The 27,942-nt window shown below is 38.9% G+C and overlaps 1 protein-coding gene across 1 annotated transcript in view; it reads left to right on the top strand.

Moving 5' to 3' along the window:
- Positions 1–23,470, top strand: part of LOC131058627 (large ribosomal subunit protein bL34c) — a 43,007-nt gene extending 19,537 nt beyond the window's left edge. The window contains exon 2 of the mRNA XM_057992364.2: positions 23,044–23,470. Coding sequence (XP_057848347.2) covers positions 23,044–23,297 — 254 coding nt within the window. The 3' untranslated portion in view covers positions 23,298–23,470. The remainder of the gene's footprint in view (positions 1–23,043) is intronic.
- The last annotated feature ends 4,472 nt before the right edge of the window (positions 23,471–27,942 follow it).

Below are 27,942 nucleotides of genomic sequence, written 5' to 3'. Positions count from 1 at the left end.
ATGCTCAAATTCATGACCTTTCCTCCAAATTTCTAAGTCTAAGTTTGTTCAAAGGCATCCAAAGGGTGCTTTCAAGCTAATTTCCTCCCAACATATACCTTAAAGTGAAGATTTTGTCCAGAACAAGAGTCAAAAGGGAGCTAAGGAGGTTTTCGCTCCTGTCCCTTTGGAAGGGTCAAGAGCGAATTTTAACATTCTAGCTCAAATTCTTCACCTTTTGCTCAAACTTTTAAGTCTAGACTTGATCATTAGGCGTTTTCTAAGGGCAAAATAGGTCAATTTTATACCAATCAATGCCTAGAGGTAAAAGAACTTCATCATTCATTAACTGGACCAATCTCAAACCTTCAAAGGGAAGAATCCTTGAGAACACCTATTCACATACCTCCATTCACTTCCTTAACTCAATGACATAGGCCTCAAAAGGCAAGATTCCTATCATGATACAAAGACTCCCTCAAACTCAGTCAAGACTCAACCCTAGAAGCAAGACCCAGGACCAACTAAGAGGAAACTTTCAACAGAGACCCTAACCTGGACCACCTACTGACCCATTTGAGCCTAAGCAGACCATCCTATCCTAACGAGCTCACTGGCAACTTTTCAAAGCAAAGATTAATAGCCAAGAACCAAAAAGACTAAGCCAGGAAGACTAACCGTAAAAAGCAAAAAGCAGGGGTCCCCATTTGCAATGGGGTGATGTGTGAATACGTCACAACAGGTTGCAAGTAGGAAGTATTAGCACAAAGGTCCTTCTTCTAAAGCATAATCACAAGCTTTGAAAACCTTACCTAATTTCCCTTGATGATTACCTATTTTCTTTGTTGTCTGGAAGAGGACTTTTCTTGGGGGGGATGATGTAGTCAGCATAGAATGCCTTTATTTTGTTTTGTTAATATGGTCATTTCCAACAATGTATTAAATGTTTGTCAACTTTCGGATAGTTATAGGAGTTAGATTGTAGATTGTTATGCTATGTTTGGCAATTGTTAGGTTCTTTAAATAAACTTTGTATAGTCAGGGAAAGGAGTTTGATCCTTGGCTGAACATCATGTGTGAATAAAGATATATTTTACTACTCCATCTGTTCATCATTTCAAGTATTGGTTTTATTAGAAAGAAGAGTAAACAATGATAAGAGTACTTGTGATGCATCCATTCACAAATTGGAGTCTTCCCTGGTCCATGATCTCTTGTCTGGTATCAAAGCTAAGCTAGGTGAAGACTTAAAGCTGGTGTGTGGCGTGAGGGGGTGTTGGATCTTGTCAATCCACACTTGTACTTGAATTGGGATGTTAGATTAGTGGTAGAGCTCTTGTGATGCATCCACACTCATACTTCTCTCTAGCTTGCGTCTTTCCTCAAGGACCACTCAATTCACTCCTCTTGGCGTGGTGTTCTTCTAAAATTGACTTGAATGCTTTTGAAGGCCTTAATCTTGCTTGATTCTTTCCCCACTTTAACTTTCTAAAAATGTGTGGGATGAACTTCCTTGGCACTCTTTCAATCTCTCTTAGGGCTGATTTTGTGATGCTATGCATGCCTTGACAGCTAATGCGATTTTGATATGTTGAACCTTTACCAAAATTTTCCTCCAAGTCATTTTGTACATAGTTTTTGTCTTCTTTTGTCCCCTTGTGTTTGTCAAACATTCTGCAATTTCACATGTTTCTGCCTTTGTTGTCACGTGCTTGGCGAAGTGTAGCTATGCAAATGTACAAAAAAATTGTTTGGAATTTGCTGCAGTCAAGCAAAATTATATGTTTGTGCTTTGATGTTGATCTTGTTCCAAATAAGTCTTTTCTGGATCAAACAAGGTGATTTTCTTTGAAGAATCGCTCTTTTTTAGTCAAATGTCATTTTTACCAAAAAATTCCATAAAGTGCAAAAACGACATGGTGATGGGAAAAAGGTGATTTTAAAGAGTCAAGTTGCCCATGTGTGACTTTGGCATCATTTTCACTAAAAAGTGCAGAAATGCAAAAATGACACTGGGATGGAAAGAGAGTGATTTTGCTCTTCAGGTTGCCCTTTTTGGAATATTAATTCATTGTTGTAAAAGGATATTGAAAAAAATGCAAAAATGATGACCATGGGAGAAGCATGATTTTGGTCTTCAACGTTGCATTTTCAGGAGAACAATGCCACTTTTTGCAAAAAAGACCCAAAAATGAAAAAAAGTGCACAGAGTTCCTAAAAGTATGATTTTCAGTCAAAAGCTCTTTTGAGAATTCTCATTTTTGTCAAAAGTTGCCCTTTTGAGTGTCAACTACCAGTTTTGTGAAAACAACAAAAGAGCAAAAAGTGCATGAAGCACTGAAAGGCAAAACACATCAGGTAATTCAAATAAAAAAGGATTTTAAAAGGACACTCTTCACCCACCCACTTTATGTGAGCAAAAATGCCAGGTTTTTTCTCCAAGGTTTTGAAGATTCATTCCTACTAACATAAAAAGCAGGAAGTGAAGAAGCTGTTGAAGAGATTCCAGATTGGAGGCGTCCAATGAAGACAAAGATAGGTGCCAAAGCTTCCATTTCTATCTCTCCCATTTGTAGTGTTTTCATTGCTGGGTTTCAAAGTGCTAGAGGCACCATTGTCAAGATTCCAGGGTTTGCAAAGGAAACCAAAACTTTTAGAGGCAAAAAGGGTTTCTATTGTCAAAATTTTCAAACACTGTTTTTTGATGCCCCATTTTCTAGAGTTTGGTGATGGTTTTTCCATTTTCCAGCAAAGAGTAGCATGTGGAAGGCTCAAAAATCATGGTTAGAATTTGAAATCTAAAAGCAACTTTTACAGCTTGGGTTTTGTGGTTGAATTGACAAAAGATTCTGGAGTTGTGCCTGATTTCACCATTTTCTGCAAAGGGGCACCTAGGGTTTGTAAGGATTTCAGGACGAGCAAGACAAATCATTTCTGAATGGGCATATTGGTTCATACAATTCCCGGTCTTCACATATATATGGGTTTGCAGTCTTGATTCCCAGCCATATATGTTGCCAAAGTACCCCGGTGAGTAGATGGTGGTGATGGATTATTGTTGAGAATTGATTCAATTGCATGACCTCCTGAAAAACAAAAACAATGCAGGGGCGAAATTCCCAATCAAATTGAGATTATACAAATGTTATGCAGCTACTGGCACCAGGTACATTGATGGAGAGCTAGCTAAGGTTCAACCTGAAATATTTTGACAAAAATAGGACATATTATTGTAAGGGTGTTATGCTTGAGATACTTGCCATGGGTTATGGCATTTTGAATAATAATGGGAAAAACATGAAGATGATTTGGAGGTAAGAAGACACGGTCATTGTCATATAACAGTTAAATAGATTGCAGGGTTTGATGTCCATGTTGTGCCTGTCGACATTGTCAAGTTTGAAGACGAGATGGAATCACCAACATGCAAAGGGCGACACATTGCACAAAGGCCTTTGCCATTGACTGATTGGTCCATCAAGGAAAATCTTTCAGTATTGGGCAGAACCAAGAGGGTAATTGGCAAGAGTATTGACTATGTCAAAATGAAAATTGTACAAGATGCAAAGAAAAGGGGGTCTGACGCAGGTAAAGAGCAAGGAAAAAGAGTTGCTAAGGAGTCTCGAATTCAACAGAAATTCAACAGCCTTACCATAATGACATCACAAATTCAAGGACCATTGGGAACAGGTGCAGCTGGAGGAAAAAGATGAAATGAAGACGAAGAAGCTTGAGTCAACAAGTGGAGAAGACATGTCACTAAAGAAGACTTTGAAGATAATCACAAAGAAGGAAAAGTCTCCCCCATTTACTATCCCAATTCAGAGTCCTCTTGAATCTCCCCTCAAACCATTCCCGTCCTTATTCCAACTCTTCAACGTCTTCACCCCCTTATCCTAGCTCTTTGTCCTCTTTTGCTACTAGCAATTCTTCTTCTAAATCCCAACAATTCAATCCACCTCCTTTATCCCCTCCTGCACAAATGGTCCTAACCCACAAATAAATTCCACTTCACCATCCTCTCCTTCGCCCTCAGTTCCTTAACCACCTCTTCCTCTCTTGTTCTTCCAATACCTTTATTTCCACTCTATTACAAATACCTGTAGATCAGCTGCAACAGACTGGAGGAATGAAACAATCACAGGAGAGTGCAATGGGAGAGTGGGCCACATTGATGTCAAATAAAAGAAAGATTATTTCTTCTACATCACTGAATCTAAGTGTAATTCTTCTTTTATGCATGAACCCACAGCAGAAAAGCCAAAGAAATAGACTAGGCTGAAGAAGGATATGCAAGGCCACATTGTAGGCGAGACTGCCATTCTCCTTGATGGAAGAGGACCAGAGCAAAAGTTACAGATTTTAGTATCATTGAGACTGACTTTGCAGCAAAGACAAGGGAAAGAGATTTGCATTTATTGCAGTTTGCTATAGAGATTATGAAAGAAAGGGTCATCAAAGACAGTGAAGCCAATGTGATGCTAAAGGCTCAAATCAAAGAATTACAAAGGTAAATTGGACCTTTGATTAAGCCTTTGTCCGAGACTGCTCCTGCACACAGCCTCATTAAGCAAGCAGCCAGATGGTGATGCACAAAAAAAACTAGTTTGATCAAGTAGTTCTTTATGGAAAATAACTCAAATTTGGTTTGACTACAAACAAAGCTTGCAAGCAATTGACAAATTTTACAAAATTTTGGGAAATCAAAACATAGTCAGAGATACCATCACTGTAATTGAGCATCAGATGTTGTACAACATCACTTTGGATATCTACTTATTAGATGATCCGAATAAATTTGTAATCCTAGACATTGAGGAGTTTATCAATTCAGGAGTTTTGAAAGATAAGAAGGAAAACTTCATTTTTGAATGGGTTGAACTGTATAAACTTATTAAGTTTCTGGGATCAAGAGCGAAAGCTTTCAGCCAACAGATTAGCCAATTTTTCGATGCAGAACAAGATATCTCCAAATTCATCTCCTCCATGCTGTGTGCCTAATAGAATGTTGAAATGAAGGAAGATGACCTATCGAAGGTCAGGATTGGATTTTGTAATCTGATCAGAGAGGATCCTTGCACATGAGATAGTTTCAGTAAAGAAAAGTAAAGATTATTGCTTGCATAGCACGTTGCATCAGAATGGGTGAAAAAGAGGAATTCCTCTTGGGTAAGCTTATAGTTGAAAATGAAGATATTCTGTATACCCAAGTAATCAGAATGAGTTTGTTTGTGTCGACAAAGGAGTTTGAAGTTGATCTGTAAATTAGGATGGATATTTCATACAAAATTCATCAGCCTACAGATTAATTTAGAGGACAACAAAGATTGGAATCATCTAAAGCACAAGTGCAACAGGAATTAGTCAATAGCAAGAGAGCAAACATCACCATATGAAACATAAACAAATGTTACCCTGGAGAAACCCACATATGGGAGAGAACTCTAGCCAAAAAAAGAGTCATTACACCATTAAAAGTCACTCCAATAGGCAATACACAGGTCTAAGCCTCTTGGGCTTGATACAAGTAGGAACCTACCTTGATCCAGCTGCGAAGACATCTAAACTACTTTCCCAGCCTCACTGCCCTTCTACTTGCCTGGTACAATCACTTTGGAACTCAGAAAACACACTCAAATCTACTAAGTTACCGATTACATGTCCTCAATGCATATAATTGTCCAATTCAGGCCAGGAATGGCTTAATATAGCTTTACAACATATGGAAAAGTCAAAAAGACTTAGAGAAATGAAGAGGTATCGAAAGCTGGCGCATCATGGGACATTTTTCTGACCATGGGTGGAACAGCCCCTTTTAGGAGGTTACTTTTCCCCAAAACTTTCAAAATTGCCCCGACACTTTTGAAACTGATCCGACACAATCAAAATTAGCAACGCTTATAAAACACATTTGACAATTTGCACTTTTCTTTTGTAAGTCATAATCTTTTCATATGAACTTCCAAAATTTCCCTTACACTTTTGAAATTGACCTGACACTTTGAAAACTGACAATACTTAAAAAACTTCCGCTTGTGACCAGGGATAACTTTAAGAAATCCCCCCTGGAAAAAGATATAAAACCTTGGCGAATCTTTCATTATTTTGGGAAACAATAAGATTGGCGAATTATGCTTGTATTAAAAACTAAATAAAAATTTTGTTGACAATTTAAACTTGTATTCAATATCTTTCAATATCTTCTTTTTGTTGATGAATTAAACTTGTATTCAATCAAATAAAATAAGTTCAGTGGCAAACTATTTAAATATTCAAAACTATAAAATTAATTATTTGGTGAATGTGCTGATAAGTTTTTGAAAAATCATAATTTGGGTGACAAACATATCAAATGTTAAATGATAATGATTAAGTTACTTGGTGAATTTATAACTTTAAATAGATTTACATCGTTGGATGACCATAGATCAATGGCATGAGTTCTATTTTGGGCCAAAGTTCTGAAACAACCAAACTTTTACATTAAGTCTTTGGAATTGAGACAAGTGTCAACATGTATCTAGGAAGTGCTCAATGTATCAGCAAGTTGAACAACTTTGGTTGTCCTTTGGTTGTAACGTACATAAATATTTTGAATTAGAAAATAAATTATATTTAATATTGATTTACATGTGCATCACTAGATGATCGCAAATCAATGACATAAGTTCTATATTGGGTTGAAGTTCTGACATAGCCAAATTTCTTGATAAAGTCTCTGGAATAGAGACAAGTGTCAATGACTTTATTGGCTTGTGTTGAATTAAATGTGGAAGGGCTGAATATTGATGTCACCAACTTGATGTTCTTAATCAATTTGTTAGCGGGAGATCTTAAAAAAACAACAATAATCTCCTCTTTTGATTAGAAGCGAATGAAATTTATTGATATTGAAAATGGTGCGAGGTACATGTTGTCATTTTATGACACCCTTGGTCCATCAGTAAGAACCGATCAAAGATACAATCCATGGACCAGCGCTGCCCTAGTTGATCAAGGCGAAAGAAGAATCATGAAGTGTGAAGTGTTGCCTTGTCTGAAGGAAGTTCCTCCCTTGGCCTTTTCTTTCTTCCCCGGAACTCCGGGACCCCGAGGTTCTTTCCCTTTGCCTTCTCCTGTTCTCCTTCTCTGGAACTTCGGAACCCCGAGGTTCCGAAGTTCCTTCTCTTTGCCTTCTCTCGCTTTTCCTTCTCCGAAACTCTGGAACCCCGAGGTTCCAAAGTTCCTTCCCTTTGCTGCCTCTCTTTTCTTTTCTTGGAACTTCGGAACCTCGAGTTTCCGAAGTTCCTCTCCTTCTTTCCCTTTCTCTTCTTCTCTCTGGAACTCCGAAACCCCGAGGTTTTGAAGTTCCTTTCTTTTTCCCTTCCTCGGAACTCCAGAACCCCGAGGTTCTGAAGTTCCTTTGCACAGTTCCTCGGAACTCTGGAACCCTGAGGTTCCGAAGTTCTCTTCCTTTGCTTCCCCTTCTTCTCTCCGGGACTCCAAAACCCCGAGGTTCCAAAGTTCCTTCCCTCCTTACCTTTTCTCTCTAGTTTCCCCGGAACTCTGGAACCCAGAGGTTCCGAAGTTCCTTTCCTTCTCTTCCTCTCTCTATCTTGGAACTCCGGGACGTCGAGGTTTCGAAGTTCTTTCCTTAGCCTTTTTTTAGTTCTTCGAAACTCCGGAACCCCGAGGTTCCGAAGTTCCTTGCTGCTCTCCTTTCTCCTTTGGAACTCCGGGACCTCGAGGTTCCGAAGTTCTTTCCTTGTCTTCCCCACTTTGGGAACCCGAGCTTCCGAAGTCCTGTTGACGTGTATTTTGTACACTATCAAACACAGAATAAAATACCCAAGGGTACCTTATCCTCTCTTGAGTAAAGCCTCTGAATGCTGAAGATATCGCGAAAAGGATCAATCAGGGTGACTTCAGGGTTCTTTGTTGTAGGATCTCTACGTTTGGATAAGCTCTCTGTGGTATGATGTGATTTGCTGGAATCACAAGGGGACTTACACTCAACGACCTGAACGACTGATTTGCTGGAATCATAGGATTTTACTAGCTTAGATTTGAAAAAAAAGGAAAAAGGACGAGGGCGAGGAAAGGATCTAATTCTGATACTAAGAATGTAGGAGCAATGAATGATCTTTGATGAAATTCTAACTAAGTCTTGTTTTGACATCACAGGACCATCTCCACAAGGTTAGTGCGATCTTTGAAGGAAAGCTTTATGATGTTCAAATCATCACTACAGGCATAGACACCATCAGGCTGATGCATATCAATGAAGAAGCGACAATTGAAGTTAAGCTTAAGTTGAATGATTCCAGTTGACTACACAAGGCAAGTCTGCAATCAACAAATTGCTAGTAGTATGGATATACGAATTTCACCATCAATCAAGCACATTTCTTCCACTCATCTAATAACATGAAATCAAATATGAGAAGTATAGAGACCATACAAATTGTCGAATCGACCCATAAATTTCACTATTTCTTCAATGAAGTTTTACAAGTCTTTTACAACAACATCTTGGCAACAATCTTTGCCTTATCTCTCTACTCTACTCTAATTGCTATTCTATCAACTGGCTAATCACCTTCTAACTATTCACTCCCTACCTTCTAACTGCTTCCAACTGCCTTTACAAATGAAGAGTCGGGGCTTATATAGTGCCCTTAATACAATTCGATGGCTAAGATCAATTTGAGATCAATGGCCAAGATTCAATAATGAAAACCCTAATTAGGGTTTGTTACAACCATTACATAACATTTAATGCTTGACCAATGATAAAATTACATCTTTAGGACACATGTCTTCTCTGGAAAAATCGACCAATGGATAGCTGGGGTAGGTACATTGAAGTTTGTGCCACCTTCCATGAGCTAGGTACATTGAATCTGGACATGCTGAGGTGGACCACACCGACTGGATAAGTGATGACTGGGATGCCACCTCATCTGACACTTGGTTGATGCCAATTTGATGTTGCTGAGAAGCTAGCTTTAATTAACTCTTCTGGAACTATCTGCTCCTTCAACGAACCCTTGCTCTAACTTCTCTTGTCTTTGATGTGCAGGATGATGATGTACCTCGCCTTGGAATGCTGGATTGGAAGAAGTCATTCTTGATGATACTTGACCGAAGAAGGCCGTCCTTGTCGATGCTCCTGCCTTGTAGAAATTAGGATTCAAAAGGAAGATTTAAGATTTTAATTAGGAAACTTCATGATAAATTTTGAGTTATCATTTCTGTTGTGACCATTTCACACATCGCCCCATTTAAAATGGGGACCCCCTCTTTTTGCTCGTTTTTCGCTCGCCTTTCGCTTTGTTTTTAGGGTTTTGGTAGTTTGTCAGTTGTCTGGATTTAGGGTCAAGCCTTGGGGTTTTAGTTATCGTCTTTTAGGCCATAATCTAGTCAGTTTTGAGAGCTTTTTTGAGCTTCCTTTTGTAGGATGCAATTTTGAATAAAATGATTCGCCAGAATGGTCTATTTTCAATTGGAATTTTAAGTGTAGAGTCTTAATTTGTCTAAGTGTTGATGGTGAAATGTGAATTTTATCCAATTGAGTAATTTTGACTAAATTTTGAGTTTTTTTGATTTTTGATCCTGGGCATGGGGAATGATTTGTTTTTGCCTTGTGAAGTGATTAAACTTGTGAAATCATGATATTTTGGCCTGTAGGAGCAAAATCGCTCCTGTCCCTCAGTGAAGGACCGGAGCTCGTTTTCAAAAATCTTACTGTCTCTGCATGATCAAGATGATTTTTCGATTGGAAGTAATAGAGAAAGGCGTGATCTTTCCGTTGAATATAAATTGAAGAATTTCACGAACACGGAAATGCCCCAGGAAGCAAAATCGCTCCTGTCCCTCTGTGAAGGACCGGAGCTTAAAATCAAATATTGCTTTGTCCTTGCAGGATTTTAACGACTTGATGATTTGAAGAAGTCCAAAGAGATGCATTTTACCAAATGAATATAACTTGAAGTGCCGTCGTGAAGAAAAATGAACCAAAATGCAAAAATCGCTCCTGTCCCTCTGTCAGGGACCAGGGCGAAGTCTATTGTAGCTCCCGTCCCTCTCCCAGGGACCAGAGCAAAATTCTTCATAAGGCACGTTCTGGGCAAAGATCAAGCAAGTCTTAAGTTCGAAGGCAAGAAAGGAGGTGAGTTGAACCCGTTGAAGATAAATTGAAGATTATGAAACATCAACAAGGGACCCAAATGCTCAAGTTCGCTCCTGTCCCTCAGTCAGGGACCAGAGCGATTTTTGTCTTAGATGATTTTCTTGCCAAGTTACAATGAATTCCAAGGCATGGATGAGTGAAAGGGTACACTACAAGACAGTTGAAGATAATTTTTGAAGGTGATAAAGTGAAATGAAGCCTACAGGACCAAGATCGCTCCTGTCCCTCAGTCAGGGACCAGGGCGATATCTTAGTTATGTTGCCTTTCCTCCAAGTTCAAACCATTCCAAGTCAAGGTAAAAGGTGGCAAGGACGTTTTAAGGCATCTCAATGAAAGACGAAGTATCCAAAGTCGCCTATGTTGAAGGAATTACACCAAGACCCCTAGTTCGCTCCTGTCCCTCAGGAAGGGACCAGAGCGAAATTTTCATAAATGCCTAGATTTCAAAAGTTTATCAAGTATCAAGTGATTAAGAAGGATCAAGGGACTTCATCTTACATTATGAAAGCAATGGCAAGTTGATGGAAGCAAAGACAAACCCAAAACCTTGAAATTCGCTCCTGTCCCTCAGTCAGGGACCAGAGCGATATTGACTATAGTTGCTAAATCCTTCAAAAATCACGTTAAGTCAAGGTTTTGCAAGGTCACACAAGGTCTAAGGCATCTTAACAAGATGATATGCAAAGGTTTCAAACGTTAAATGATCATCAATTCAGCCAAGGAAGCTAGTTCGCTCCTGTCCCTCAGTCAGGGACCAGGGCGATTTGCACATGATCATTCATTTTCCTTCAAAATCAAGACAAGGCAAGGATAGGCAAGATCAAGGACGCCATTTGGAAAGCGATGAACAAGAAGCAAAGATTGGAAGTTTGCAAATTTGAGCCAGGACACCAGGATCGCTCCTGTCCCTCACCAAGGGACCAGGGCGATATTTGCTAGAACACTTGTTATCCTTTGAAGATCACGTCAAAGCAAAGTTGCACAAAGTTTAAAACATCATTTGGAAGGCGATACAAAGGAGGAGAATGTTAAAATGTTACCAATTTGAGCTTGAAATGGAGAAAACATCAAGATCGCTCCTGTCCCTCTCCAAGGGACCAGGGCGATGATCCTCTAAACATCAAATATGCCTCGTAGAAGTCAAATGAAACAAGCTTGGAGTGGAGAAATGATGTCATTATTCGCCTTATGATGAAGATTGGAGATCGAAGATGCAAAATCAAGGAGAAAGCATGAAGATCGCTCCTGTCCCTCTCCAAGGGACCAGGGCGATATCACATCTAAAGGGCATTCGTTTGCAAAAACAAGTCAATCAAGCTCGAAATCCCTAGCAAAAATGCCAAATTCAACGTAAGAATGGGGACTTTGAACGTCAAAATTGCAAGAATCAAGACCAAGATGATGGATCGCTCCTGTCCCTCAGTCAGGGACCAGGGCGATGAGGTTTGTATTTTTTTATCTTCAAAATTTGGCGCTCAAACAAATATTTTTGAATTTATTTAGATGCTAAAAAATCGATAACTTGGAAAATTCAATTAAATTAGCATTTAAATATTGCGCTTGATATTTATTAATTATTTTTGCCTTTGTAAAAAATCGAATTTGATAATTTAAATAATAAAGGCATTTAATAATTAATTATTAATTAATTAAAAAATTAAATAGAGCGCTTGGTATTTATTTGTTTTATGAAGGTCGGCCCTTGTTATTTATTTAAAAATCATTTAAATTGTCTTATTTTACAAAAGTCGGCCTAAGTGAATTGGTGGTGTAAGCGCTTATAAAGGGTGGTGAAGATTGTTATTTTCACATTACCATTTTATCATTCAAGTGCGATTTGAGGAAGACAAAGGAGTAGTGCGAATTGTGTGTTAGAGGTGCGAATTTCATTTCAAGCAAAGGAAGGCGCTAATATCATCAAAGGAGTGCGAACTTAGTTTCCACTTGAGCGAACTTGCCAAGGACATTGAAGATCACGTCAAGGACATATCAAAGGTGGCGAAGTTCCTAATTTGAACAAGAGATCACGTTGAAGCCATCTAATATCAATTTTGCCTAGGCGAATTTTCTTCATTTTGCATTCTAGAGTTAGCTCTCTAGTGAGGTATGGCAATATTGGTTTTATTGTTTTAATTTTGAATTTTAGATCGTCATGGCCTAAATTTTGAATTTTTGAATTTTGAATTCCAAGTACCTCAATCATTTTTAGGAAATGATAACTCAAGGACTTATCATGATGTTTCCTAAAAAATTACTTTCTAATCTATGTTATATATTGCAAGATCTAGTTTCTCATTATGAAATGTTGTGTAGATATGGCGACCCCGAAGGCGGGAGCATCCACCAGTCGTCCAGCTCTCATGAAGGAAGATCAAAAGACCGAAGAAGTGGAGACCAAGATCGTATCGAAGTGGAGCAACATTGGAGATACCAACTTGGGCAACTTCAGCACGAAGAAGTTTCGAGAGGTCCCTTACATTGGCAAGCCATCACCTGTCGCCCGGAGAATAATCGAGAGTGGCATCATTAAGGCGGCCGGCTTTCCTCCAGCTGTTCAGTGCCATGAGTTGATGATCGAGTGTGCTCGTCATTATGATCCTCAGTCCAGAACGATCGTGTCCAATGAAGGTAACACTTTGGCGTACCTTTCAGAGGAAGCTATAAGTGAAACTTTCCATCTTCCAGAGCACAGGGACATGATATACAAGAGCATAGAAGGAGCCAGGTCTATGTACGAAGATGATCCAGATACTTGCCTAAGCATAATCAACAAGAACTGGTTACTCAAGAGTCGTCCCCGTCTGAGCAAGATCCCGAACACACCGCATAGGATTGATTTCCAGGAGGAGTACAGAGATTTGATCACAATGCTCAACCGAGTTACAGGAGCCCCTCATGCCTTCTATTTTGAGAAGTGGATGTTCTACTTCATCCAGGTGATCGTTCAAGGGAAGGGTACCATACATTGGGCTAGGATGATTAGCCATTGCTTGGACGTACAGTTGAGGAGACTCAAGGCTACCAAGTCCTTCCACATGAGTTCATACGTCATCTATGCCTTGATCAGGAGTTTTGAGTACGCAGGACTACCTCACAGAGGAGTGATTGGAAGAGGACCCGACGAGGTCAGAGCTTGCGATTCCTATGCCTACTTGCATCATCCGCCAGGGAGTAACTACAAGCTAGTTAATGATACCTTCACGATGAACATCACAAGGACGTTGCAAGGTGGAATTCGCAACAGATTGTCTCAGGATGCACAGGAACTAATAAAGAGGTATGGTGCTTGGTTTATTCAGTTTCCGAAGTTCACTTATATTAGAATGCATGGATGTCCTTTACCTCCATACATGTTGCCGAGATATCCGACAGACAGAATTGTGTTACTTGAGGTAACAAGACAGTTGGCAGCATATGCGAAGGCATTCAGACACAGACATGGAAATGGAGTTCCAGTACCTATCATTTTGGGCAATTCAGTTGAGGTATGTCCTAATGCTTTAGCTATGGATGACGCAGAGAAGGAGTTAGCCTTGTATTCTTTTTCATCCTTTGCTTTGAGAGAAAGCTTTGATCCACATGGACATCTAGAGGAGACAGTCGGTAGGAAGTTTAAGCATGAGTACCAAATAGAAGATTTTATGATGAATCTCTTAGATGATCTTGAAGTGAAACGAAAAATGCATTCTAGATTGCCTTTGGATTTCATCAGGAAATGCAAGATTTACAGAGTGGCCGACCAAGCTCGGGACAGTGGCGGACATATCCAGTCATCCTATGATCGAGAAAACAAATCTATAAGGTTAGATTGGAATGAACCCGAGGTTGTGGATCTAGATACTTTGATGGCACCAGTCTTGTCTTGTACTTGCAGATGGGTTGACGTACAGCATCAGAAGTTGAGAGAGCAAGGCATAGCTATGACTTTCACTTTGGAAGAGAAACCAGCCGAAGGTGGAGCTAGTGTGAGTGAAGGCAATCCTAATCCTAGAAATTCAGGTGAAGGTAACCTTCGATGTGCCAGTGAGGGCAATCTCCATCCAAGAGGTTCGAAGAGGAAAGAAAGATCAGAAAAGAAGGAATCTTCCAAGAAGAAGCAAGGGGCCAATCGAGATCGATCATCCGGTACATCTTCTAGACCAGAGAAGAGGACACTTCTAGTGGAAGAATCTATGGAGTCTATGGTACAGAATGATAGGCAGGAAGAGGGACAGGCACAGCAAGGGTCACCAGATGGATCTCTCCAAGATTATGAGCTAGATGAAGATAAAGAAGACAACGAAATAACATCTCCTCCCAGAGAAGAAGAAATAGTGCATAAAGAAATTCAGGTTCAAGAAACAAGATCAGCTATCCCAGATTGGTTGAAAGAAAGATTAACTAAGGTGATCGTAGTAGAGGACGAGGACAATGCAATTGATTTAGAAAGCCTTGTTGGACGCTCACACGAAGTAACAGAGAAAAGGAAGGCTACCAAGATGTCCAAGATGATTCGAGATGAGACTAGATCCAGAAAACTGCAGATAGCTACACCGGCAGTAGACAAATACGAAGGTGAGATCCTAGCAGAAGAATATGATATACAGACTTTTGAGCTAGGACCATCCACAGCAGAGCAGACACTAGATGATGCCACCGATTCATTTGAGGCATTAAAAGACAAGCTTAGAGAAGAAATGGAGAAGAATAGAAAGCTTGAGAGAGAGGTCGGTGCATGGAGGACATATTTCAGTCATCTCAATGAACCCTTGGGACGTCGGGATCCAGCTAGATCACCAGTGCAGGCACTTCCACTTCAATCGATTAATGAGGCAGAAAGATTCAGGAATATGGTACAGCGTACGAGTACTTGGATGGATAAATCTCATACAGTGGCCGTAGAATTTGTAACAAGGATGATGAGGATTATTCATCAGGCTATCCAGGTTCTTGAGATAATCCACAATTTGATGATAACAGTAGCCACATTTGCTCATACCAAAGATGTTATCATTCCTGTCTTGAAAGTAATTAGACACACATCAAGGAAGGTCTTGGCACAAGAAAAGATCATGGATGGAGGACCTCACAGTTTGCTTCAGTGGTCAACCTTACTCCATATGAAGAGTGTTCTCTTCGAAGACATCAGTGTTAGATGTAGTCAAGTTGAGGAGGTGATCAATCCGATCCAGGACAGAGTATTTGAGGTACTTCGTACCATTCTTGGCAGGAGGATCGAGGTCGAGACAGATGTGGATATGCAGGAATTAGAGGATAGAATCAAGGTCATCTTTTGCAAGGACGCAAATGTTACAGACGAGCAATATGATCAGATGTTTGCCACCATGCTCCTGATTGAAAGAACAAAGGAACTTGAACCTTCATGGGACGCAGCTCTTCTAGATGCATTCGATCAAGTCATCCACTTGGAAGAAAGTATGAAGAATCTTCCCGAGATTCCAATTGCTGAGATCGAAGGAATCGTATCAAGATTCATTGCATATGCTAAAAAGGAGCATTGGAAAGGGAATAAGATTCTAGATGAAAGGTTGTTATAGATGACATGGCATCTTATTTGTCATTGGTTTATGTCTCCTAGGTTTTTGTGCCAAATTTAATATTGTTCAGTAAAAAGGAGGCCATTTGTAACAAACCCTAATTAGGGTTTAGGTGTCATGATCTTGACCGTTGATCTACTTTCAATTTGGACCTTTCATTGTAATTGAGGATGCTATTTATACCCTCATTTTTCATTTCATTTGTAATAGAATAGATGTGATAGAGAAGAGATAATAGTGAAGAGATTAGAGAGATTAGAGTTAGAAGTAATTTTATTTTTGTAGCAAGATTGAGTTTTGAGGAAAGGAATTCAAGCAATTGTTGTACATGATGATTTGGAAATCAATGAAATATTGAAGTTATGGTGTTTTGTTGCAACTTTCTTAGTTATCTTCATGGTTGTTCAATTTACTTGAATCATGCTCAATCAAAGTAGTGTGTTAATTTGAAGGACATAGTGTGAAACTTGATCTTTGGTAGGATTCGCTTTCCATACCACTAGCTTCTTGCTGATTGTAAGAACGCCTTGCGTGGTCGACTGGATATATTCGAATCACTTAACCTTCAATCATTATTGTATCTTGGATATGTACCTTCGTGGTAGTGTCTTTGATCTTTGATGTGTTGAAAAATCATTTTGTTACCTTAGAAGATCGCATCAATTTCAATTAAGTTGTTATTTTATGGCAAAATTGAAGTTGGTAGAATCTTGCCAAGTCTTGTTCACACGAAGTCATTCTTAGGGTTAGACTAGATTAGACCTCTTGAAAACCCTACTCTTTTGTTATTTTTTGAAAAGTTTCTTTAGTTTAGCAAAATTTCAGACTTTCGGAGCGTAAGGCCCCTTGAGGATACAGCAAATCACATCATACCACTGGTGCTTGTCCACACGTAGAGACCCTACTAACCAGAACATTGGAGTCATCCTAACTGATCCTTCATGCGAATCTTCAGCAGTTAGAGGCTTTTTTCAAGAGAGGATAAGATGCCTTTAGGTATTTTATTCTGTGTATGATGGTGTACAAAATACACGTCAACAATTTCCTAATTAACCATGCGATACTTAGATTTTTCAAAACAAATGTCCAAAAATCAAATCTTCAACAAGGGTGTCAAGATGATTTCGCCATACCTCCCCTTGAGTATTAAACTCTAAGAAATGATGCAAAAATAGATTTTGCTAGGCAAAATGTAGATCAAAGCTCTCCCTTGGATAAAATGCGCCTCCTTTAGCCTTCACAAGAATCAACTCCACTTCCTTCTAGTCTCCAACACTTGAAATAAATTCGCTCCAAGCAAACCAGATTTCGCACCTTCAATTAGCCTTCCAAATTCGCACTTGAAGCAATGATTGAATGATTTGAATTGTGAAAAAACACCTCCAATATATAGAGCGCTCACCCCTTTGCTCCCTCTAGGCCGACTTGGCAAAAAGAGGTTAAAAAATAAATAAAACTCCAAAAAAGGGGTGCCGACTTGGCAAAATAAATGAAAATAAGGCCTTAAGCGCTTTATATTTAATTTTAATTTAATAAAAATTAATTTTAAATGCCTCGAAGATAGAAGTTCGATTTTTTAAGGCTTAAAATTAATTTATTAAATGCTAAAATTTCTTTTATTTAATGCCAATTTAATTTTAATTTTTTTCAAATGCCTCAAAATTAGCAATTTTGGCGATCAAATGCAATTTGGAGAATATTAATTTTTAAAACAAGGCTTAATGAAACTTCCTAAGGATTTCGCCCTGGACCATCTCTGAGGGTCAGGAGCGATTTTTGAATTTTAGCCTTGAATATTTCACATCTTGACATGAAAATCTCCTGGAGGGTAAATCGATATCTAGTTGATGCATTGTACTTCAAATTTGACATTTTTCATGAAAAAAATAGGTGGAATTGTCAATTTCGCCCTGGACCTTCATTGAGGGTCAGGAGCGATTTTTCATTTTTTGCTCAAATTTAGCACTTTTCCACCTCCAAAATTTCTTCAAGACATTTCAACTAGGTCCTTTCACTGAATTGCAAACTTAGCCCAATCCAATTTTGGAAAAAAGGTGTGATTTTGAAGTTTCTCGCTGTGGGCCCTCTCTGAGGGTCCGTAGCGATTTTTGCAATTTAGGCTTGATTCTTCATCATTTTCATTAAAACTTCATTCATCATTTGGCAATTAGCCAAATTTCAGGATCAGGACATTCAAACTTCATCACTCACCAACTTGACCTAACTCAAGCAGAACCTGCTATCCAGGTGATCCCCTTGGCGACACTCAAAATGCAAAGGCTAACAGACAAAACCCTAAAAGACCTAAAAAGACAAACCCTAAAAAGCAAAAAGCAGGGGGTCCCATTTGCAATGGGGCGATGTGTGAAATGGTCACAACAAGTCCCCAGACTTCTTTCCGATTGGCGACACTTTTGGATGGTGTGATTGACACTCAAGGCTTTAAATGCTCCGACAGTTTTGGTGACTTATGCACTTTCTTTTGTGGAGCCACATGGGTGCATTTAATGTTTTTGGCAGGATTTCAATCAAGGGAGGTACGGGGCCATGCTTGTTGTGGTGACTTATGTCATATCTGCGTATTCTGACTTTGGAAGGTCAGTCAATCCACCTTCTCAAGGTTGCCTTTTGTGGGTATGACTAGGTTGCTTGCAAGTACTGAGGTCAAGTGCATGCACTTCCCTGCAGTCCCAGACTTACATGTAGGGGACATGATCACTCTTGTAACCATTTTTCTATATAAGGCTGTTAAGCCTCATTGTAAAGGGTTCTCTCCTTGCTGCCTTGAGTTTTCTTATGCTCTTTCTCTTCTCTTGAAGATTTGTAATTATTTTTGCATTTCTGCAATTGTAAGTTTGGCCTTTGGCCTTTGAATGAATTGAAATTACATTCTTGCCTTTCTTCAACTTATGCATGCTGTGTATGTTTCCCTTGCCTTCATCATAAGTGTATGTTTTGTGGCTCTTCTCTCCATATATGTTGTGTTAACTTGTTTTTTCTGGGTGTGACTTGTGGGAATCCTTCTCTCCTCTTTACACTTAACAAATTCTAACCTCCATACATGCGTTTGGGTCACTCATACAACTGAAGTTTGTGCATCTCTTGGTTGTTTCAGTTGATTCCTTGTGCCATTTCGGGTGGGGAGAGGAACAATCTCTATCTTGGTGCATCACCTCCTTTCATTTTAAGCTTTTCTCTCTTCCCTTTTCCTCTGTAAGCTATTAGGGTAGTTTAGAAGTAAGATTTGAGGTGTTGAGTTGGTTCAATACCTGCACTTGGATTGAGAAGGAAGCCGGCCTTCTCCGAAGATTCAACCCCATTGCGCAAGGTCCCACACTTCGGGGTTGTTTCCATGTTTCACAAGGTTGCTGAGTTGATAGCTTAGCAAGGGTGCGAGCTTTTGTGATAACAGTATAATTGGCCGTTTAATTGTCGTATTCCACTATATCCTTTTTCACTATAGTTAAACACTCCTAATAGATTTCATATATTTTCAATCCTTTGAAGTACTCTACCTGCTAGATGTCAATCCAAATAACATTTGCAATGGCTCTCCCATGTGTTAGTGACACATCCAAAAGAAAGGAATTCACCTCACACGAGTAAATGCCATTAAATTATAGCTTTGGTAAGATTTCCCTACATTTGTTGGTTTTGTTTGGTTCTCTGCGAGTGCTAGTGTTTTAGTTGGTGATCACAATGGCTACTCCTCTGAATAGGCGATTTTTCTTGCCGGTTGAAAGTTGGGAGACCCTAATTGATAGAGCAATTGATGCAAAAGTGCTTGGGTCAATCTTCTAAATGGACTGCATTGAAGTGGAGGAGGTGTTGCATGTGGTATTGGGTTGTGAACAACCCTTGACTACCTTAGCATTCTTGTCCAATGCATTGGACTTGATACAAGACGCGGAAATAGTCCAGGAGCAGGCATTTTGCTATATCCGAGAGCCTTACATCTCCGAGGATTCTTTTCTGAAGTCCTTTGTGAATATGATTTGTTTAAGGTGAGCAATGCTCTTTTTGACAGTCTGTTCAAGATCACAGATGTCCAGACTTCTTCACCTGCAACTCTGCCATTAAGCATTGCCTTCACAATTCATGCAACATGACTGTACACAACTCGCTTCAGGCTCATAGAGGAGAGCTAGGCGGGGAGTCTGTAGAGCACACTGAAGAGATATTTTAGGCTCTTCTTTACCTGTTTAGTCATCACCCACCTCCATTGACCCCACCTACTTAGCTGGTTCTAGATGTTGATGTTGCCCAGTTTAGTTTGATAAATGTAAATGAGCGTCGAACTCAATTTTATGTTAGAAAGTTTTTTTTGTGGGTTATTTTTGGGACTCTATTTAGCAACTCATGAACTCGAGATCCTAATGTGTTTGTCTCAAGCTTCTATAGAGCCATTTTTGCTAAGTACGATAAAGCTTTTGTCTGGCCACTTCAGGGCCTGTGTAAAAGTGTTATTCTGGCCATCAAAGTTTCTTTTGTAATTCGTACACCATTATATTAATGCTTATTTCAGGTGCTTTGCACTTTTTGCCTTAAAAAAATACCTTTCGACTGTAAAAGTGTTATTCTGGCCATTAAACAGCCTTTTGTAATTCGTATTTATTAAACTTAAATTGATTATTCAGTTAAACTTACTAATGTTAAATAATTTAAATAATATAACCTTAAATTATTATAGTTGAATTATCTACCTTAATTTTTTTAATTTCAAATTTACATAATTTCTTAAAGTTATTTTATTAAAATTAAATTATTTATTGGAGCACGTTCGCTCATTGCAATGCGAGATTGAAATTATTGTTTTGTTCTAAGTCCTGCTCTTGTGCTCTAATGCGACGTGTACTTTCTCAATGATCTGTGTTGACAGCTTTGCCCATGGGGCCACCATATTCTAGGTGGTAGTTTCTCATTGTAGTGCTACACATCTTCGTAGCACAATTTCATGATATTCCTGTAAATCAAGCCTGTGCTAATGCACTATGATGACATATGACATCTTTGTGAATTAGGCACGTGTGTTTTCCTCAATTCTCATTAGGCATAATTAATGATGTTAATTGTACATGTCAGTGAAGCTTTGTGAAATATTTTTGAGTGTGTGTGCTAGCATTTCAAGGCTCTGCAGGAATCTAGATTGCATAGATTTTTGATATATAATGATCAGCTGTAATTTATAACCGAGTGCTGGGTTAACCTCAAAATTCTGCTATAAAGAGGGATGGTGAGTTCAACTGAAATCATTCTTAAGTCCATAAAATGGTTTTGAGTGCAATGTTTTGATGAGTGTTTTGTGAAGTTAATAAGGATGATGTATTATTGGAGATATTGTAAATTCTTTGCCTCGAGTTATGTAGTTTCAGAGGAAAAGAGAGACAAAATCCGCTTATAATGGGTGGAATTGGAAAGAATTTGATGGGTGGACTATGGTTGGAGAGAGGCTCTTCCCAGTTCTACCTCGTTGGACTATGATGTTCTTTAAGAAATGCCGGTGGGTATGGGTGGTGACTCTCATATAGGAACCGTGGACTTTCAATGTCATCTTGTTCTTTCTTGGTGGCTTGGAGCCCAAAGATTGTGGTAGCAAATTTATTATCACTAAAACTGCTTTTTAGAATCTCTAGCTGGTACCAAAGTCTTGATCAAGGATCCCTACAAGTGCCTAGGAAATTACATATTGCAAGATGCTTCCTAGGAAATTACATATTTCTGTGTATGATTATAATGATATGATGCAAACAAGTAGTTTGATGTTTGATCTTCTAATTTCAATTCAAGAGTCTACCTATGCATTGGGAGGACCCTCCAACATCCATTTAAGAACATGAGGGGGTTACTGGAATCATCGCAGGCATTCCAGAGTGAATGTATCTTCAATAGAGGCATGAAATAGTGAGAATGCAAGCATGGTACACAGAAAGAGAGTGCAGCACAAAAGGAAGAAATTCCAGGTAGAGAGCTCAGCTCATGTGGCTGAACATATTCAATGCTGGAGAGCACTAGGTAGATAGGAAACAGATGGATCAAGTTGGAAGGTGGCAAGATGTGCATTTGCCATTTTCAATTGCTTTTTCTTGCCATGAGGTTTCTAGGATAAATCTGTCTCTCAATGGTCAGATTTATTTCAGTTCATGCTTGTGAAATCATCCTTGCATTTACCATTTTCAACTGGTTTTCTTGCTGTGAGGTTTCTAGTGTAAATCTGTCGATATCGATGGTCTGATTTATCTCTGTTCATGCTTGTGAAATCATTCTTCTATTTTAAAACTACATGTAGGGAATTCCACTGCCATTTGAATGAAAATCCAAGTAGCAGAGCATGGATTAAATTTATTTTGATCTCTAATTTACACAGCATATTCTTGTAGAAAATTATGGATCACCCAACTTAAAGCTGCTGGTGTTCTCCTTTGCATTGTTTTTGGGCTGGAAATTATTCGTCCACTTCCAATCACTATTTTGTGCAGTCTTCTACCTAAGTTCAATGTTACTTGTGGGAGGGATCTTAAACAAAACTAGTTTCACCCATTATTTCTACACCTACACCATGGATAATACACCTTTGCCATGTGAAATCCAAATTTTTGCTTGTTAAAAAATTTCATTAAACAAACCCATCCTCGGTGCTTAATTTCCATTTTGGATAACTGGGGTCAATGTATGCTGTAAGAATGAACTCCAGTGGGATTTTTTTGAACTAAACGTTTTGACTAGTTGAACCATTGCCACTTGACTGAATGGATGTTAATTAGGTTTTGGTTCACTGTTAATGTCGTCTTGGCTGTTTAGTCCACTAGTTTCCATAAGTCGGAATCCTAGATCAAGAACTTGTTTAGAAGGGTTGAGACTGAGTCTTCTGACCTGTGCTAATTTTGAAGGAATAGTTACTCTGCATGCCTTACATGTCAGCCAAAATGAAGTGCAATTACTGTAACAGTCTTTAGAGTCTAAGGGGCTCCTTTCCATGACAGCTTCTTGATCACAAGACATTTAATGGGCAAACTCATCTTTAAGAATCTGAGCTTAAGCAGTTTTATAAATCAAATTTTGTGTGATATATTGTTAGAAGTTACTTAATTAAGTAGACATTTTTTAATTCTGAACTACATAATATTGCTACATAATAATTTTGTGTGCATAATATATTTATTATTACCAATGTTTCAATGTTTTTAAAATACCCGCTTATTGTTTCCTTTTGGCTTCATAGATTTTAGTTGAGCATAACCTGATGCCAAAAATGATATCTAGGCTTTAGACATACAAATGAGCAAATACTTGGATTATCCATTTGTTTGAAAGAGAACTGTACTTAACTTTTTTTTGGGTCTGAATTATGCAAACAGGCGTGACATTAAGGCCCAACTTGAATCGCCCTCGGTTGGTAGTGGAGAGAGGCAGCCTTCTGAAAGTAAGAGCAAAGAAGCCTGCCCATGGTTGCACCAAGAGATCCAGGTCTCGTAAGTCGAGAGCTCGAACCTATGGCTTCCGAATTCGAATGCGATCTCCAGGTGGAAGAAGAGTGCTTCAGAGAAGGCGAGCAAAGGGTCGCAAAAAGCTTGTGACTCAAACATTTCCGAACACTGGAAAATTTTCTTAACACACGAATGCATATGTGAACAAGAGTTGTCTTTTATTCACAGACCTTGTGCAGAAATGAAATGTATACTTTGGCATTTGATTATGTTTTTGCACTTTGATCCAGATTTATCCATGATTCATTAGCATTCATTTTAAAATAAAAACTCTTGCAACGTGACATGCATTTGGGCATTTGTAAATTTTGATGTTTTTTGAGGTTAAGCCATTGTTGATGTTATAAACTTTGTTTGCTTGCCTTATTATTTTTTGTGGGTGCTAGGTCCAGGGTTCCTTTCCTTTTAGCCATTCACAAAAATATAAGTGCACTGTAAATGTTACTAATACTACACTGTAGTTTGGTGAATTTAGTACTTGCTGCATACACATACATATTGCAATATAACATGTAATTTAAGAGTTTTGCTTTAGTAGGATGCAAGGTTCTTTATGGTTTGTGAAAGGGCAATATTATGCCCATATTGATAACTTGCTGATTTAACTGTACAACACTTGGGAAAGAAAGTTTCACCTGCTAGGGCCATCATACCATAGTACTTGGTGGAAAACTTCATGAATGAGGTAGCCTGCAGTTATGCCTAACCACCAACAGGAACCATTAAGGTGCCAGAATCTACAGAGAGTTTGTCAATTTTAAATTCAAATGTATTTTAAATGGGAGAGCTATTGCAGGTTGGGTGTTCATTTCTATAAATATGGGATTGCATTCCTATTCATGAATTATATTTTGCTTCTACAACTAAACTTTTGAGCTTGATTTGTCAGCTGTGTCTCATTTTGCTGTGATATCCATAGGGTTATGTTTAGGGTTGTTAATTTAGCATATTCAATCAACAATATCACAGCCAACTGTTAACCCTTGCAAACAATGACAAGTGCAGATCTGAAATGAAAAAAATAAATTTTCTGCACTAAAATGTCTTGATATAGCTCCAAAACATAAAAACTTACCAACCATATAATAAGCTACTGCTCTAATTAATACAGGGCAGATTGATATTCGCCATTTCATTTTACCATGGAAGTTTCTGAACTACAATCTAAATTGGAATAACTGGATATGACAGAACTAAACCCCGCTAATACTATGTAATGACCCCTTCTCAAACCTGATCCTTTCTGCAACCGTTGGTCTCTTTCTAGGAAGCTCGGAGGCCAGTCGGAGGGTAAAATTAGGGTTTCCTATTTTTGAGGAGGTCTTTTTGGATGGGTTCATCGTCGGCTTTTTCTGATGGTTCAGAGGGCTTCGCAACGATGTCTTCATCTCAGTTTTTGGAGCAGTTTTCAGAATTTACTATTTTTAGTAAGTTCTATTTTTGGCAGGGCTCGCGTGGCATCGGGCAATCTCTATATCCTGTTCAGTCAACTCCAGGAGCATGGTCAGGTTCTAGCTTCAGATTTTGGAGTTGTGTGGTCAAGTAACTTTATTTTAATTAAATAATCATTATAATTATAAAGTTGCTTATCCCCCCTTGGCCTAGTCCAACAACTTAAAAACATCACTTAAAAGGGGGACTTTATGGGTGGCGCCCTCATGGAAGATTTATTTAATATTTTATCCTTGGCCAAAGTCAAAACATGGCGAAAACTTACCAAGGTGATATTTTTATATTATTTCATTTGACTTTTTGGCTAGGTGTGATGGCGCCATGTTGAGGAGGGGATTAGGGTTTGCCTTGGAAATCGAATTAGGGTTTTGAGGAGGCAAGTGAAGCTATTTATTGGAGTCTTGGGAGGATTGAAGGGATCTTTTGGCAGAATTTGTATTTGGGCAGCCGTCTGGCTCTGGACATGCTTCAAGGAATGGAAGCCTTCTAGCATAGGCATCTCTTCTTGCTTGAAAAATAGCAACTAGGGTGATTATATTCTCTATGTAATTGCATTTAGCCGTAGTTTATCATCAGAGTTTTCATTGTAATCATTTAGGCTTATAGTTCATTCAGTTTTCTGCATCTAGAATTCCCGCGACTAATTTCATGTTTTGTTCACAACCAGAAAATACAAAAAAATTGCATTGTGGGTATTAGTTCTTTGCATTTGCCTCACCTAGGCGTTGCATTTCCTAGGGTTTCAGCAAGTTTGGTTCATGCATTTATTTTTAATGACAAATCGTATTTTGCAGCCAGCCGTACCATTTTAAATGCATTGGAAATCGTGCCATTTTTCATTGTGAGGGTTTTGCAGTGTTGTTTGAGTCTTTCGCAGGTTTCCACGTCACCAAGGCATTTTGCAATTAGTTTCCGGAGGAAAGAAGATTGTACGAGGACGAAATGAGCTGTTGGCAGTGATCCATGGGTTCGCGGCTGAATGTGCAGATTTATGTTGAATCAGAAACTCTCTTCTAAAAGGGGAGTTGTGAAAGAATTTCTTTGATTGTACTCTGACCAGTAGTACTGGCAGTCTTGAACTGTGATCTTGATTGTAATTGTCAAGCTAACCAAACTTATCTTATCTACCTCCATCCTATGGTAGCTCCTCTCCCTGTTGGGATTGAAAGCACATCCTGGATGTCGAGTGTCTTTTCAGTTTCTGCAATCAATTAAATTCAAGCATTTAAGTTTCACTCCGTCATATGGTAGCCCCTATCCGTCTGGAGTGGGTAGCACATACTTGGCGTTGAGTTCCTTCCAGTTCTAGATTTCAGGGACCCTCTGACCAATGCTCGCCATCCCGGCGCCATACTGGTTAGAGTTCTTTGCATAAGCAACTAAGACCCTCTGACCAATGCTCGCCATCCCGGCGCCATACTGGTTAGAGTTCTTTTCATAAGCAACTAAGATCCTCTGACCAATGCTCATCCACACGGTGCCATTCTGGTTAGAGTTGCTTCAGCAAATCAAATACTTTTTTCTCAGAACTAATTGATCACTCATATAGTTGTTGTAATTAAGTTGATCAAAAATTTCAAAAAAAATTGGCTAGGGATATTTCATACTAGTGTAATCCAACTAGGGTTTATCAAATAATCTGATATAACTGATAACAACACTTAAAATTCCGGTATTTAGGCTGAGATCTGAATGTTGCCCTAGCACAATGGTTGCCTAGTAAGATCTATGCCACTTCCAATCTGAATACAATGACTTCCTTCCTCCGGTTGATGTTAACATGCATCTTTTGGAGAGTATGTACTGCTGGTTATTTGATATTTCTTTTTGCTAGGGTATGGTTAAATTTGGGAGGCTAGTTTGACTTCACTGGCAAATGTTTGGGTTGTGTGAACTTGATGAAAAGAACACTCTGCTCCTGATGAAGCTAACACAATGTGATGTGGCTGAATTTCGAGGTGCCAGTGCCTTAGGACTGGGTGGATCTGATTTTCCTTGTTGACTACTGCTTGGGATATGGGGGCTGGAATGGTGTCTTGAAGGTCTGTACATGTGCTGGTCAGAACTGGGTTTGCTCAGGTTCTTGAATACATATGAGCACTGCCTATCCAACACAGCAGTTGATAAACCCTCAGATTTGTTTGCTGGGTGGATTCCTGGTGATAAATGATGGGTACAGGTCCTTGGCAGTTTTCCTTGAAGATTAAGAGCTTTGATCCGTCCTGCAAAAAATGAGAATAACCTCCAGATTTACACCCTTGACCTCATATTGAGGAAAAATTGAATTAATTGGAATGAATTGAGCAAGTATTTCCGTCCTACCTCTGGGTTTGCACTGTAGGGGTTTGTTGACGTGGCTGAAATCACATTGCTATGACTTCATCCGGCCAATGCAAAATAGAAATGCTAAGAATCCTATCCTCTCTTGAGATAAGGAAATCCCTAATGCTGTGTTAATTTGATCAATGGGGATTACCTCAATGTTTTGGTTGTCAGGTCTTGATTGTAGGATAGCTTAGTAGTTTGATGTGTTTTGCTGGAAACACAAGGTGTCTTACGATTTTGCAACAAGATGGTCCGCTACGATTCTCAGACTACGAAATAAAATCAAAAGGGAAGGGTTCAGGAAGCCTAAGAACAATGATGATAACAGTTGATGTAGTGGGTAGACAGATTTCGATAAACCAGTTCTTGTTTCGCTAGAGATACCCTCACAACTAGACAAAAACGGTGCAAGTTCCAAGGGATGAAGGATTTTCAGACCGGAGACATTCATTTAGGCACCCAATTTTGGCGCAGCCTAAGACGAATACCTACAGTTGAACTAAGCACAGTTTGGGTTCAGACTAACCATACACGGTGACCTACAATCAATAGATCCTCAATGGTATGAACCAGAAATGCATTAGATACCTCTCTACACTTCACCATTAAAATCCCTACACTCTAAAATTTAACCAACTAAAAGAAACAATGCAAACAGACTAAAACAAAGACAATAAATACCATATTTCAATGTTCATATATTTGCTTCAGCTGCCATTACAACAATTTCTGCAGCATCTCTATGCTATGTTTAAAATCTAATCTATTCTAATTCTAAAATCTAACTATCTGACTCCCAAAATTCTAACTAGAGTCTAACTGTCTAACCATCTAACCCTTTACAAAAGAAAGGCCTTTGCCTTTTATAGATTTACAATTATGAATTGAAGGCTAGGATGGACTGCATCCAAGGGTCTTGACCTGCCTTCCAGAAGCTGGCAGCTTCCCCATGCCCATTCAATTTTCAGTTATCTATCCAACCACTATCCTCAA

Source organism: Cryptomeria japonica, chromosome 2 (assembly GCF_030272615.1).
Source record: "Cryptomeria japonica chromosome 2, Sugi_1.0, whole genome shotgun sequence".
Taxonomy (NCBI): Eukaryota; Viridiplantae; Streptophyta; class Pinopsida; order Cupressales; family Cupressaceae; genus Cryptomeria; species Cryptomeria japonica.
The sequence above is the reverse complement of the archived record's forward strand: the minus strand, read 5'-3'. Positions and strand labels throughout refer to the sequence as shown.